The 16,307-nt window shown below is 43.1% G+C and overlaps 1 protein-coding gene across 1 annotated transcript; it reads right to left on the reverse strand.

Annotated features, from left to right (window-relative positions):
- Window positions 1–6,018: 6,018 nt before the first annotated feature.
- On the reverse strand, window positions 6,019–11,573 carry opn6a (opsin 6, group member a). Its single transcript, XM_061837651.1, has 6 exons — window positions 11,435–11,573; window positions 10,542–10,747; window positions 9,223–9,322; window positions 8,182–8,286; window positions 7,879–8,102; window positions 6,019–6,489 (listed from the first exon to the last, which is right to left on the reverse strand). The coding sequence occupies exons 1-6, from the start codon at window positions 11,571–11,573 to the stop codon at window positions 6,019–6,021; spliced, it is 1,245 nt and encodes a 414-aa protein (XP_061693635.1).
- Window positions 11,574–16,307: the final 4,734 nt, after the last annotated feature.

Raw genomic sequence — 16,307 nt, forward strand, 5'->3', positions numbered from 1 at the left:
ACTTGCCCGTCCCACTTGAGACACGCAAACCGCTGACATTGACCGTACAGCACACCGCAAGCATCGTCTTGTTAACTCTAACTGGATGAACTTTTGTGCTTTTGTGTTGCACTGAAAAAACAAAAAACAAACAAAAAAACAAAAAAAAAAAAAAAAACGTTCGAATCTGCTCTGGTCTGCGCCCTGGACTCCTGGTCCACTTTGAGCTCAGTCGTTACGCCTCCTGTCCCGCACAAACGCACAAACGCAAACCAATCAACACCTGTTTGACTGACACGCCCTTCAATTCATATACGTCCACTCTCACTTGCTGTGCTCAAACTAAACGCATTTATTTTTTACTTTGACAGTCCGTTGATTGATTTTACACAACAAACTTGTGTTACACCACTAGCAACAATTGCTTTTAATAGCGTTATTAATCACTGTATAGTGGCTCAGCTGGTAAAGCGTTGGCCTCCTAGTTTTGAGGTCCAGGGTCCAATCCCAGACCCGGCTGTGTGGAGTTTCCATGTTCTCCCTATGCCTGCGTGGGTTTCCTCCGGGCGCTCCGGTTTCCTCCCACATTCCAAAAACATACAACATTAATTGGACACTCTCAATAGACCCTAGGTGTGATTGTGAGTGTGGCTGTTGTCGCTCTCTATGTGCCCTGCAATTGCCTGGCAACCAGTTCAGGGTGTACCCCGCCTCCTGCCCGTTGACAGAGGGAGAGGCTCCAGCACTCCCCGTGACCCTTGTGAGGATAAGCGGTGAAGAAAATGGATGCAATTGCTGTATAGTTAAATTATGATGCTGAATGGATGGATTCATAATCATAATAATAATCATAATAATAACAGGAGCATGGTGCATTAGTGATTGGCACGTCAGACTCACAGTTAAGAGGTTTAAGGTTTGAATTTCGTCTTCGGACTTCCTGTGTGGAGTTTTTGTGTTGTCCCTGTGTTCCTGATCTTCAAAAATCGTAAAGAAGTGTACAGCCCTTAAAAAGTCACTCTCTTAACCAATTATATCAGCAATATCATTTATAAGTGTCAATACCTGATTCATTGTATCCAGTAACCACTACAATACAAAGTACATGATTAAGGACTGGAGCACCTTGATCTGAATATAAATAAAAAAAAACAAAACAAAAACAACAACAACCCCCCCCCAATATATATATATATATATATATATATATATATATATTTATTCTTAGCCACTTACCCTTAAGAGGGTCTGGGAGTTCTGAAGCCTACACCCTGAACTGGTTGCCAGCCAATCCCAGGGCACGTTGAGACAAACAGCCACTCTCACAATCACACCAAGGGGCTATTTAGAGTGTCTAATTAATGTAGCATGTTTTTGGGATGTGGGAGGAAACCAAAGTCTTCTTTTCCTTTCGGCTTGTCCCGTTAGAGGTCGCCACAGCGTGTCATCTTTTGCCATCTTAGCCTATGTCCTCCATCTTCCTCTCTAACCCCAACTGCCCTCATGTCTTCCCTCACCACATCCAAAAACCTTCTCTTTGGTTTTCCTCTCGCCCTTTTGCCTGGCAGCTCTATCCTCAGCACCCTACCACCAATATACTCACTCTCTCGCCTATGAACATGCCCAAACCATCGAAGTCTGCACTCTCTCACTTTGTCTCCAAAACACCCATCTTTGTCTGTCCCGCTAATGAGCTCATTTCTAATCCTATCCATCCAACTCACTCCTAGATAGAACCTCAGGATCTTCATTCCTGCCACCTCCAGTTCTGCTTCCTGTTGTTTCTTCAGTGCCACCGTCTCTAATCCGTACATCATGGCCGGCCTCACCACTGTTTTGTAAACTTTGCCCTTCATTCTAGCAGAGACTCTTCTGTCACATAACACACCAGACACCTTTCGCCAGCTGTTCCAACCTGCTTGGACCCGTTTCTTCACTTCCTTACCACACTCACCATTGCTCTGGATTGTTGACCCTAAATATTTGAAGTCCTCCACCCTCGCTATCTCTTCTCCCTGTAGCCTCACTCTTCCCCCTCCACTTTTCTCATTCACGCACATATATTCCGTTTTACTTCAGCTAATCTTCATTCCTCCCCATCTTTCTAATTGTTCCTCTGCATGCTCCCTGCTTTCACTGCATATCACAATATCATCTGCGAACATCATGGTCCAAGGGGATTCCAGTCTAACCTCATCTGTCAGCCTATCCATTACCACTGCAAACAGGAAGGGGCTCAGAGCTGATCCCTGATGCAGTCCCACCTCCACCTTAAATTCCTCTGTCACATCTAAGGCACACCACACCGCTGTTCTGTTGCCCTCATACATGTCCTGTATTATTCCACCATATTTCTCCACCGTACTGGACTTGCGCATGCAGTACCAGTTCCTCTCTTGGTACTCTGTCATAGGCTTTCTCTAGATCCACAAAGACACAATGGAGCTCCTTCTGACCTTCTCTGTACTTTTCCACTAGCATCCTGAAGGCAAATAATGCATCTGTGGTACTCTTTCTAGGCATGAAACCATACTGTTGCTCGCAGATACTTACTTCTGTCCTGAGTCTAGCCTCCACTACTGGGAGGAAACCAAAGTGCCCGGAGTAAACCCACGCAGGCACGGGGATAACATGCAAAGGCGGGTCTGGGATTGAAACCTGGACCTCAGAACTGTGAGGCCAACGCTTTACCATCTGAACCACCGTGCCGGCAACAATATTATTATATATATTATTATATATATATTAAAATTTGGAATTACTTCCCACCCCCCGTTGCAAACGTTAACACTTTCCTCTTCTCTAACTTTCTGCAAGGTTGTGGAATGTGTGTTAATTTTTGGCCATCAAATCAGGAGGACCATAATAAAAAGGTCAAAGGTCACAGAAATGAGGTCGTGAAATCTGGATTATAATTTCAGTCCTAGTTTATGCAAAAAAAGTGTTTAATGGCCTTTCAAGTCCTTCCAAAATTGATAGGGCACAGCAAATTTGTCCAACCATGCTTTCTGGATCTTATTAAGAGTCTTACTCTTCATGACCTTTGCATGACCAGCACGGTGTCGTGTTGGTTGTTTGCCTGACAGTTCTGAGGTTCAGGATTCAAATCTTGACTTCCTGTGTGTAGTTGGTTTGTTCTCTTTGTGCTTGTGAGGGTTTTCTCCGGGTTCTTCGCCTTCCTCCCACATTTCAAAAACATGCATCTTGAGTTCCCTCATTACTCTCAATTGTCCAGGTGTCAATGAGAGTGTAAATGTTGGTTTATCTGTTTGTGCACTGCAACTGGGGCATATCGTGTGTTTTTCCCAAAGTTGTCTGGGATTTGGGCCCTCACTTTAGACTCAAAATAAAACAAGGAGCAGACAAAATAGATCTGTGGATAGATGGATAATAGGACTAAACCATCCATTTTCCAAGCCACCTATCCTCACAAGGGTTGCAGGAGTGCCAAAGCCTATCCAGGCTATCATCAGGCACGGGGTGGGATGCAGCCTGAACGTATTGCCATCTGAACGTATGGCACATAGAGATTATCTGCAGTCATACTCACAATCAGACCTAAGGACAATTTAGAGACCCCAATTAATGCATGTCTTGAGAATTTGGGAGGAAACCGTAGTGCCTGGAAAAATCCCACAGAGGCACAGGGAGAACATGCAAACTCCACACAAGTGGGGATGGAATTTGAACCCCAGTCGTGCTGCCAATAGGAACAATAATTGTAATAACTAATAATTATAATAATTGGAGACTCTAAGTTGCCCATAAGTGTGTTTGTGAGTGTGACTGTTGTTTCTCTCTATGTGGCCTGAGATTGGCTGTCAACCTGTTCAGGGTGTATCTGCCCTCCTGCCCGATGATGGCTGGGATGCACTCCAGCACTCCCGTGGCCCTTGTGAGGATAAGCAGCTCATAAAATGGAAATAATTATAATAATAGTAAGTATGTTAGTATGTACAGGACATGTATGCTGGCAGCAGAACAATGTTGAGGTGTGCCATAGGTGTGACAGAGAATTTAAGGTGGAGGTGGGACTGCATGAGGGATCAGCTCTGAGGCTCTTCCTGTTTGCTGTGGTAATGGATAGACTGACAGATTAGGTTAGACAGGAAACCCCTTGGACTATGATGTTCGCAGATGACTTTGTGATCTGCAGTGAAAGCAGGGAGCAGGTGGAGGAACAATTAGAAAGATGGAGAGGAATGAAGATTAGCCAAAGTCAAAAAGAATATACAGTATGTGCATGAATGAGAGGGGTGGAAGGGGAAGTGTGAGGCTCTCGGGAGAAGAGATACTGCCAGGGTGGACAACCTCACATTCTCGGTGTCAACAATCCAGAGCAATGGTGAGTGTGGTAAGCAAGTGAAGAAACGTGTCCAAGCAGGTTGGAACAGGTGGAGGAAGGGGTCAGGTGTGTTATGGGACGGAAGAGTCTCTGCGAGCATGAAGGACAACGTTTATAAGACAGTGGTGAGGCTGGCCTTGGTGTACAAATTCCAGAGGGTTGCACCACGAAGGGTATCTGGCTTAAAACTTTGCCAAACAAATACGAGCATTTGATACCGGTCATGTCCCTGGTTAAGAATGTTCACTACCACCGGCACTGTTAGCTCGCAGGGTGCCAGTGAAAATTATATGACTGTTGGTCAAACATGGGTTCTTGGGCAGAAAAAGAAGAGGAAACCACACAGCCTAGAACTGAATGTGGGGACTTAGAATACTGGAACTGTGAAAAGTTGAGGAGCTGGTTGACATGATAATTAGGAGAAAGGTTGATATATTGCGAAGAAAGCTGCAGGCATGCAACTGGAAAGGAGAGGAATGAAGACTAGTTGGAGTAAGACAGAGTATATGTGCATGAATGAGTAGGGTGGAGGCGTGAGGGGAAATAGGGAGAAGAGATAGTGAGGAAGGAGGATTTTAAATACAACTGTCCAGAGCAATGGTGAGTTTGGTCAGGAAGTGAAGAAATGAGACCAAGCAGGTTGGAACGGGTGGAGGAAGGTGTCTGGTGTGTTATGTGACAGAAGAGTCATGGTCATACGATTTGTTGTTTGAATCCTCTACCTATACTTTCCAGTCTTTATCCCAAACACACACACACACACTGAGCCTCATTTCTGGGTGTTTTTCCTCGCCATTTTTGCCTAGGCAATTGCTCATGTGGTGAACAATTGGGTCACTTTTATGTATAAAGTCTTAAACTTGGCACACATAAACAGTTCTATGAGGAAAATCCACTTGTGATTTGCTGCTTTATATCACCTTTGTCAGAAAGAAGAGTATTGTGTGTTGTAGTATTTCTTGTCTTTGGTTGTGAGCACAAGACTGGACCACTGTCCAACAAAGACCCTCTGACAGTGTTCAAAAAAGCTTCTTTTCCGTGCTGCAGACACCATGCCCACACAGCCTGACATCCCTGCATGGAGGAAGTACGTTAGCATGAAGAGCCAGAGGCACCACGGGGCGTGAGTGCCATCACATACTTGACATGAGCTGGATACAGTTTCCAGATGTTTTTGCAGTGGACATTCTGGTCTGTTTCTCAATTTTGTTTTCATTCCACCTTTTGAGGCTTCAAATTTATGGGAACAACATTGCAATTTTCGCTTCTTACCTGAATGAGTCCTGTGCAAAGCAAGGTCTGTAAAGGCATGGTTGGATTCAGTTAGATGAGGAAGAAGTGACCTCAGGAATTCAGAATGAAGGGAGAACATTCCCACAGACTCACAGCAACATCTGCCTTTCAACTATATGTTTTCTCACATTTTCACTTTGAATGTGTATTTGACATGTCCCAATACTCATGTGCACATTATGCATGTATGAATCAAGATCAGGTCTGTATTATAGTTAAGTTAATTAAAAGCAGCACGTTGTGAACCTTCAGACAAAGAAAACAATTTATTGGAAATATTAATGTATGTTGCCTGCTTTATTAAGATGAACAAAAGCCCCCCCAAAGAAAGACAAATAGAAAATGATCTCATAATCTTCCCTCGTAATTCAAGTATGGGTTCACGTTGAATGGTTCAGTCCTTAGAGTCTGTCACAGCAATACTCTGATGTTTCAATATGTGAGGGCAAATTAATATGGAAGATCTCTTGTGTGTCAGATGGAGGAGTCTGTGGAGGACTATTGACTCCTGAGTCACTGTCGGGATTGTATTGCATCACTCCTTTCATTGTGTATTTGGCCTCGAGTGCCTGGACAGGAAATTTTTCGGGTGGAGGCGCCGCCTGAGCCTTAAGCTTGATGTTTTTAAACCGCTGCAGACGGATCACATCCCTGTTTTCCCCTGCGCATGGCAGGAGCGTGCACACGTCCTTACGAAATTTGGAGCTCATGCCGAAATAGATGAGCGGGTTGTAGAAGCTGGCTGACTTAGCAAAGAGGCGGGTGATGATGCTGGTTGTGCTCGGCACGTGGAAACCCCAGGCGGACCACATGGACACGACTGCGTACGGCGACCAGGCCATGATGAAAGCCGTGCAAATCACAATGGAAATCTAGACAGAGGAACACGAGGTCACAATAGTCAGGAAAAATTGGGTATACGGTAAATGGAGCGAGTGCAAGGTGACCACCAGGGGGAGACTGTATATGACAATTGTATGAAAGAACTCTCGAGCCATGTCCATCCATCCATCCATCCATGGTCTACAGTGCTTATGTGACCTCGGTGATCTGGAGCCAAATCAGATGACTTTGGACAAGAGGCGGGGTTACACCCAGCCCAGTCACAGGGCACATCCAAACAATCAGCCATTCAAACTCATAATCACACCTATGAACAGTGAAGAACTATGACAGGCATGGTTTTGGAATGTGGAAGAAAGCTGGGGAACATGCAGAAAATGCTCACAAGCACAGGGACAACGTGTAACATGTAAATTCCACAAAGGAGGCCAACCCTCTGAACTTTGATTTAAACAGTTATTGTTTAAGAATGTATTTAGACCTTTGAGGGCCCACCTTGTTTTCAAGCTATTTAGTGTTTCTTCACTGAAGCAGATGTTCTTTTCTAACTTATCGACCTGTGTCTTTTGTGTAACGTGACTTTGTTTAAGGCTGCAATTCAGGAGTAAAATATGGTGCTCATATCAATCCCAATTTCCTTGCTCCACCTGCTTTTATGCTGGCTTTTCTACAGATTTTCCATATCTTATTCTTAAGGCCTTCGGTTAAAGGGTTAAACCGTCTCACAGCATTTTGTTACTCCCTCGAGTCCTTACACTTGTCAACTAAGCGTTCACAAACTTCACTTTTCAAAATCCATTTACATTCAAAAGTGTGACATCTCACTCAATTGAACAATGAATTACATTTAAGTATTTTTTTCACATTCCTTTATTCAAAAACAGGATGTTATTCGAAACTGAAAATATATACTGAAAATATAAATTGATTATGATTCAGTTACTGGTTCGATCCTTAATATGTCAGAAAATGGGCAAAAAGTGTTGATGATTCTTTTCCAAATTTCTGAATGAGAGTGCATTTGTATAAGAAATACAATTCTTATTTACTGTTGAAAAGCTGAGGAATTTGGACATTTTCAATTTTAAGGTTAACAAACGATAATGATTATATGATTATTAAAAAAAATCATCATTTAACAAATTTGATAATCAATTTGTGAATCATTACACCTCAACATCTATGCGTTTTCTCTTGTGCTGGGTTGCGGACAAGCTTGAACACAATCCATCTGACATTGTGGACTGGTTGCCAGCCAACCACAGAGCATGAATAAGAACCATTTACACTCACATCCAAGGACAATTTAATCAATAAATCTAATGTGTTGTGTTTTTTGTTTTTAATGTGGGAGTACCTGGAGAACTCATGCAAGCATGGTGGGAGGGTTGGGGGAGAGGGGTGATTTAAAGGCGTACCCTCGTGACGTCTCTCTCCACCTTTCTTTGGCGGGACGTGAGGTAACCTTCAGCAGACATGGCGTTCGTGGTTTTGACTGTGTTGATGATGGAAACGTAGGAGGAGAGCATGATCATCACAGGAATGAAGAAGCAGAAGATGAGAATGGAGATAATGTAGGACTTGTGGATAGTGGAGTAATTGGCTTTGGACCAGTCCACCTCACAGGTTCCATATCCTCGATCTGCAGCGTCACACGCACGAATAAGAATGCATCAAGTCCACATAGTCTTGAAGTTGATAAGTATCTTCTTTTTATATACCTGTGTAACTGCCCCAGCCCAGCAATGGTGCAATGGACCAAAATGCTGCTCCGGTCCAGATGCAGATCAATGATATTGCAATGGTGTTCATGCTGATGCAGCAACCTACGAAAGATTTCAAATACTGTATTAATCATACGATGCCTGATGCAGCTCTGCCTTCGACGAGTTTAAAAAAGGAAATCAGAAAAATGACAAATAACGGACCTAAGAAGAAAAAAATTCTTGCTTTGTTGCCAGTTCCAGAACTTGACATTAAGCGAGATCGGCTGTTTCTCATGATAACAATCTCAGCAAACACACGAGACTTAAAAACAAAAAAAGGACCTCTGTTGACAAAGTAAACGCAGCTTTGTGTTCTTTGGACGAAAACATCTTCTCCATGCTGGGCTCATTTATCATATGTCAATAAATCATGTGAAGTACACAATAGTTTACAGTCCCTTTTTTAAATGTTGCTATGTGTTGCAAGGCAACAAGTACTGCAAGTTGGTTGAACAGTATCAAGTCACCCGGGGCATCAATGAACATACTTTCAGTGATACACATTAAATGTTATACCACGTATGTAACCAGCGATGTGAAGACGGAGTTGTTTTTTATGACCAACCACAAACACACACAATTAAAACATTCTCCGGCATGAAAATAGAAACTGTCCTTTTAAGGAACTTAATCTCAGTGGTTAGAGCACTGGTTTGGTAAACCAGGGGTTGTGGGTTCGTATCCCACTGGAGCCTCCACTCCCTGAGAAGGGTTGCGTCAGGAAGGGCATCCGGCGTAAAAATTGTGCCAAACATATATGTGCGTTCATCTGAGATGACACGCTGTGGCGACCCCAAAGGGGACAAGCCGATAGAAACTTTAATCTCATGTTGGCATCTGGAATCACTGGGGAAAAGTGGTGTGTGTTTTTCCTCTCACTGAAGTTAGTATTAAGGTGTTATTAGCACCCTTTGTTTTTGCAGGAACTGGTGGAATGTCAAGACTGTTCTCCGGACATGGGTGAGAAGCATGATGAGTGGGAGATCAGAATCAGACCTTTGTTGGGGTGGCATCCCTTGATATATCTGGTGACACTGATTACGGTCAAGGTGTTGATGCTCGCCAGGCCGAACAGCAATGTGAAGAAACCGTCTACCTGGATGGGTGCACAAAGACCACCGAAGAATAATTTGCATTTTAGTGATGATTTTGCTGTGGGGAAGTGCTCCAACAGATGCAGCAGATGGCGCTGTGGTGAAAAAAGCTTTTGCCTTTTTAACATTCCAACATACTGCGGAATCACCAAATTTGAGCACGATTCCTTTTAGGGATGCTTCTGATTTGTTTCGACATGGAACCACATTTTTAAAGTAATCTTCAAAGTATTTTTAGGTAAAAACCCAAATAATTCCAAAATGTTAAAAAAATAGAAGGTCACACTTTGACGCATGAAATGTGTTCCTGATGCTCCTCACACAATCTCATTGTTAGTGTTAATAGTAAAATAGGAACATCTTCCCATTGTTTGATAACAAAGTGATGATGCAACGACAATGAACACACTACCTGCTGTCTGTGTAATTTGGGTTGATGATTTTTGTTTGTTTGTTTGTTTTTTACTTCTATCAGTCACACTGTTTGGAAAGACAATAGTTTGATTATCTTTTAATCCGTCTCTTCTTAAAGGGAATGATACTGCTTTGATAGTGTCTGGCTTTGGTTGTGAGACCCCAAGGCTCCCTGTTGTGCCATTCGCAGGTGACATAAAGCAGGCGGGGTTCTTGCTTGATCCCTTTCTTGATCTCTCTTAGTTGTAATCCTATTACTGTCCGTCATCACGTTACCTTCACCCTCACATTGTGCAGATGCTACGTTTGATTTCACCTGCAACTTTAAATCTTATCTTTTCTTTTCTCTGTCCCAATTGAAAGTCTACTGGATAAGATCACTTCAGCGGCAAATTTTGGGGGTTCATACTTCATCATTATGTATATACGATACATTGATGGATTATTTGGTGGATGCACAGACACAATAATCACTGAATCGCACAAAATGTTTTAGGGACGTTATCCTACAATTATTCCTCACGTTTGATGTATTTTTGTAGACGTCGTGGTCAGAGAGTTCCCTTGTGTAAATGCCTCCACGTTTGGTAATCTTATTACAGATTTAACCTTCAGAACACATGCATGCTGTATGCACATAATCCCTTACACACACACCCATACTCACATGTGCAGCCAGTGCTACTGTACTCAAAGACAGATTTCTTTAATTCACTTCATTTTCTTGGATCGGGCGAAAGGAAAAAAGTCGACGCATTCATGTCATGACTTAAGAACGTGACAGTGGCAACAATCGACATGTTTTACCTGACAGGTCCAAATCCAGGAGATTAGAAAACCATCATCCTTGAAGATATTGAATATTTCCAAAATTCCTCTGGAGTAGCCAAACACTGAGATGCTGGCGTCTGAGATGGCGAGATTTAATGTGAGGAAATCAGTAGGTTGTAGAGAAGCCCTTTGTCGGTACAGGACAAACATCACGAGGCTGTTTCCGAACCAGGACAGCCATCCTGTTCAAGAAAAAAGTGTGATCATATAATTATTAGTGGAGTTGCACTGTGTAGTGAATTTATAGATTATTAATTTAAATGCACTTTGGGTCTTTTGCTGTACCGTAATACTGAGATTAACATCAAGTAAATGTTGCAATGGCAGGTTGGATAAAACAGCACATTTCATTTTATTTTAAGTTAACACATGTGCAGCTAGACCTTTTAGAAGGAACTCATTGAAATACAATGATCGGGTAACGCTCCCTTATTATTATGTTTATTTCATTTTCATGATTTTATTTTCATTTCATACAGTTATTTACATTACTTGCCATTATATAATTGTCGTATCGCTTGGTCATGACTGACATCACGTTGCTTAACTGCATCACATGTTACGGCATTTATTGAGCAAGTCAAGGTCAGTTTTTTAGTCCAAACAATATTACCAAAATTGTTGGAATGCTTACACGGAGCTCAGGGATGAGCATCAGAGAGAATCTCTTTTACTTAAACTTAGACCACACTTAATCCGTTTGTTTAAATTAGTGGGCAATTACTGAAAACCGTTTCATCTGTAGGATAATACGTCTTGCAGTTATACTTTAAATTGCTGCCTGGATGTTTTCACTGAAAAGAAAGAAAAACATCATGACTGTGATTAGCAAGTCATGTTTATCAGCAAAAAAGTAACAGCTGACCTACCTAAAACCAGCAGGTAAATTCCAATGATAGTTTCTCCGTGTTCGGATAGCGGAGGCTCTGAATGCAGATTACTCAGGTTGTTATTCCTCCATGGAATATTGACAACCTTCATAGGAAACCCCTTCAGTGTTATTTCCATGGCCTGAGTGTTGGTGCCAAGGCATGTATTCTAACTGCGCTCTCTTCTCCTTCCACCGGACGCTCCTGTTATCCTCCAGTCGAGACGACCGGTCTGTTCGTTTTAAATCCAGCTTAGACATGGCCACTAATACCTCCCGGCTCATTGTCCCAACGATTGTAGAGTTAATCCTGCCTATTTGTTAACAACTAAGCAGATAGAGGTTTTTGGAAGAAATCCTCACCAACAGGATTCTTTTTTGCAGCCAATATTTCAAAGTTTCACTGGGTAGAGGAGGCAAACGGAAAAGATACCATAATTCAGTTTTCTTGAATGTATCAGCAATTGCTATTTGCAGTGTTTCAGACAAAAGTTGAAAAAATAACTGACTGGATTTTATTGGGGCGGCACAGTGCACAGCTGTATTGGTCTCACAGTTCTGAGGCCGAGGGTTCAATCTCAGCCCTCCCTGTATGGAGTTTGCATGTTCTCCCTGTGCCTGGGTGGGTCTTCTCCAGGCACTCCGGTTCCCTCCCAAGTCCCCCCAAAAAATGAAACTTTAATTGGACACTCTAAATTGACCCCGCTGTTGCGTGGGCCGCGTCGCTGACCAATCAGAGGCCAGAGATGTGCCTAAACCACGCCCCTTGTTGTCATCCGCCATAACGTCAGACAAAGTCGCAGGGTTCAGTAGAGCTTTTGTTTGCGTTTTATCACGTCTTAGGGATCCTTAACAATAGATATGGTTAAGAGGTGTCGTCACGGCCTTTGTAATAGTGACGACAGGTATCCTGATAGGCTAGTTGGGGGAGTTCAATTTGTACCCTTTCCAAAACCGAAGACCGAGTACGAAAAATGTCTTCGATGGATCAAACTTTGTGGAAGACCGCATGATCAACTGAACCTAAAATCAACCGGAACAGATATGTTTGCACGAAAGTAAGCCCTATTTTTGATTTTCAAGACATGTCTCATATAAATGAATTAGCAGTTCTTCGCTTGCATAACATCGCTACGTGTGAAGGATTGACACACTTGATCTGTGTTGAGCGATACTTTGCGAGGACCTGACTGCACAAACGTGTCTCTTTGTTGGCAGCTAGCGAGCTAAGCTAAACCGGACTAGCGAGTCCTAAAAGCCTTCGACGTGCACCGAGACACCAAGACTGAAGGAAGGATGTTTGAGGACACTAAAGTAGTGATTGTCGTACTCGGTCGGGACTGATGTAGGTTCGGCACTAATTCAAGAATAATTATTGAGGGGAGCGCGTGACGTTACACAAAGAAAACGAGAGAAACAACTCGTAAATCAAGCCTCGCCTTCTTCTTTTCCTTCATACGGCGGTTCACAAACGGCTATACAGATACACATACAGATTCTGCACACAAGTATGATAGGTAACACGAAAATAGGAAACTGTCAATGACGAATTCGTCTTTAGGTTATAATATATTATATTATGTGGCTTCTCGGTCTTCCTCTGACTCCGGAAAGATCTTGCGCTAATATCAATGGTTTCTCCGTCGATATGCATGGAAATACCATTGAAATACCCCTCGCTGAAATACTTGAAGCCCTGTTGTCTGCTCTTCAACGATATTTCACTATTCGCTAAGAATGCGAATGAGAAATCAGCTGGTAAATCGAACAATTTCGCTCTTGACTTTTCTTCCTGCGATGCCATTTTGTCTCATGTTTATCTGAGGTTAGCAACAGTGGGGTGACGTGACTTCAGGAGGTGTGGTTAAGTTCCCTGTACGGAGGGGTCATTTGCCCCTAAGTGTGATTATGAGTGCAGGTGTTTGTCTCCATGTGCCCTGCAATTGGCTGGCAACCAGTTCAGGGTGTACCCTGCCTCCTACCCGTTTACAGCTGTGATAGGCTTCAGCACTACCGCCACCCTTGTGAGGATAGGCAGCTAAGAAAATGGATGGATAGATTTTATTGATGGAGCGAGAGAGAGAGACTGTGGTCAAAATCGACTGACTGATGTAGTGGCTCACGGTGCCTTTGAGCAAGGCATCCAAGCCCCTAGTTTCCCTGCATGACTACAGGTGCGTGGTCAGGTTCTCTGTGTGGTGTGCAGTAAAATACACAGTAGAGTGTAAAATAAATTTACAATTTAACACAATGTTGAATTTATTGTGGGACACGACAGGGTTAAGAGTTGACCTTTGCAATCTATTTGTGAACTGTGTATGTACTGTAATAAAATTGGAGCCAGCGGCAAAGACAGAGAAACAAACAACCTACCTGCCAAACCGAATTTAACGTGCAGCCTACAGGTTGTTTGGATTAACTAGGAGGAGTAATATCAGTGATTAAAGCTTGAAGACAACAAAGCCATGCAAGCGGCTTGCCTCTTTTTGGAGTCTTCACACAAGGCCGCCATCCTTCAGCTGGCCTTGCTGTCTGTGCAGTAGTGAAGATCCTCTCGTGTTTCTCGAGGCGGACGAGCAGCTGCTCCCTCAGATGAACCGACACGGCCATGCAACCACGTGGATTCAGAAGAGAGGCACTGGGAAAACATCTTGTCACTTTACATCATCTGAGCACGGAGGAAGTCATTAGCGGAATTGCGGAACAAAGGTCTCACACTGTGTTGAGTGGTCTGGGAACAATTTCAGCACTATCCAAGCCATTAGCAAAAGCCTTTTTTGAAAACGTTTTAATAACGTACATAGATATGTGTTTTCATCGAGAGGTGTTATCACTTCTACTTGACAAGGTTTCTATGTGTGATGACTTAGGCCACCCTTAGGTGGCTGCACTTTCAATGCCATTGAGGCCAGACTGTAATGCTCACTGATTCGATCAGCATTAATGATGGTGGGGTCATCTGCAAGCCCCATTACAATCACAATTTGCCAACTATGTAGTCCAAATCCAAATATGAAGCTACACCCATATTTCAGGCCTAAATGTTAAATGTATATTTAAATTCTTAATACATATGTCCAGCAGGGTTGACAATCCGTTAGCACATCTACCTCGCAGTTCTGAGTTCTTGCCTCACCTGTGTGGAGTTTGCACGTTTTCTCTGCGTACTCTGGCCACAGATAGCTGGGAGAGGTTCCAGCATACTTGCGACCTTGTGAGGATAAGCGGAACAGAGAATGAATGAATGAAGGGATATATATTTAGCATTCAAATATAGATTTAACATTTGGATTTAATTATAAAGTTAACAAATATTGTACAAAATGTGCAGAAAGGTGACTTGAAAATTCACACCCGTTTTTTTGCAAAACACTTTTTGAGGCTACTTCTTTTTGACGTGAGTTACTTTATAAACATTACCCCATGCGAGTGTAGTTATCCCTTCTCAAAATAACGCTTTCTGTCGTGAAAGAGGTAAGGTGAGGGACCCGCCCCGTTCGCTCAATGTTGAAGTCACAGTGTGCATCTTGTTTCACTCTCCTGGCCACCACAGAGCCGCTCTGCTGGCCCTCAGGATGTGGACGGGAAGGTTGCTGCTGCTGCCAGACGCCTCAGAGCTTCCGATGTCCCCTCCATCAAATCCTTTCTTTGAGCTGCTGGGCCGCTGGGTCGGGAGAGAGAGTGAGAGAGAGAGAGAGAGAGAGAGAGAGAGAGAGAGAGCGAGTGAGAGAGAGAGAGAGAGAGAGAGAGAGAGAGAGGGAGAGAGTGAGAGAGAGAGAAAGAGAGAGAGAGAGATGGAGCTAAGAGGAAAGTCAACCTTTGACCCAAGCTGTCACCCATCCAGCACCAAACACAAGAGCTCAGTCATCGCTCAGCCCCCGCCTTCAAGCGAGAGACGCAGCATGACAAACAAGCTTTGCACTGATCACTGTGTGCAGCACCACCGGGTCATGAGCTTGTCTGACTCCTCTGAGAAACCAACCTTCCAATTTAAATAATCTGATAATGGTTTCATAAAGGAAGTCTTGCTCTTGGTGCCAAATGTTAGTTTGCTATTTATACGATATCAGGATTTTCTGTGGCGCAGTGTTTTTTGGTGGAAGTGGTCGGGTTGGGGCAGCTCAGTCCAGCAGGAATGGTAGGAAGGGGTGCCGCCACTGACCTGCTCTGAAATCGCAAGAGATGGGATTTCCCAACAACCTTTAGATTTTACTTCCTCATCATCCACTTTATTTCCCTCTCTTTTTGCTTGCCTGATTATTATTGACTCCTTTATAGATAGTTTCCGACTGACATCACACACCTTCCGGTTTAGGAAGCGGTCGCCATTTTGGATGGGTGAATTCGAGTAAACAAACCATAAATAAGCAGAAATCATTTCAGAAAAGTGTATGAATGGGGGCACACTGCTATGTTATCGGTTGCTCAAATGAAAGTGGGCGTTGTAAAGCGCCTTTCTTTCGACTGCTAGCTGTGATCAAGAACCTGTGTGAGAAAAATGAGCAGTTATCAACCAAACAGCGACAACTGTGGCTGTCTCGTATCAGCAGAGGCGATCGGTGTTGGATACCTTATAGAATTTCACATCTACTTAGCAAGAACTAAGTTCTATGAAGGAGAGGTATTCTTTAGGGCCAAGGGCCTACATATTACTCATGTGTGAATGCAATGCATGTCTTTCAAAATCTGTATTTTCTGTCAGCCCACGAAAGCAACTAAAACTGAACTTAATTCCTCCACCCAGTACTCTATAATGAATCCATCTTAATGTTTATTCCATTGTTTCACATATTCGGTTTGCACTTGCTTTTATCATCCCCCCAAAGTTATCGTTATGTGCACATGTTTGCAAAAGCGAAAATAATAACAATATA

This window comes from Syngnathoides biaculeatus, chromosome 12 (genome assembly GCF_019802595.1).
Source record: "Syngnathoides biaculeatus isolate LvHL_M chromosome 12, ASM1980259v1, whole genome shotgun sequence".
Lineage (NCBI taxonomy): Eukaryota > Metazoa > Chordata > Actinopteri > Syngnathiformes > Syngnathidae > Syngnathoides > Syngnathoides biaculeatus.

What these genes read in the sequence shown, in the direction of transcription:
- opn6a (XM_061837651.1), bottom strand. Translation starts at nt 11,573, where the DNA reads ATGGAAATAACACTGAAGGGGTTTCCTATGAAGGTTGTCAATATTCCA. An exon ending in GGGCTGGGGCAGTTACACAG is followed by an intron (nt 8,103 to 8,181) that starts GTATATAAAAAG and finishes GTGACGCTGCAG; the next exon opens with ATCGAGGATATGGAACCTGT. An exon ending in TGGAGAGAGACGTCACGAGG is followed by an intron (nt 6,490 to 7,878) that starts GTACGCCTTTAA and finishes TCCTCTGTCTAG; the next exon opens with ATTTCCATTGTGATTTGCAC.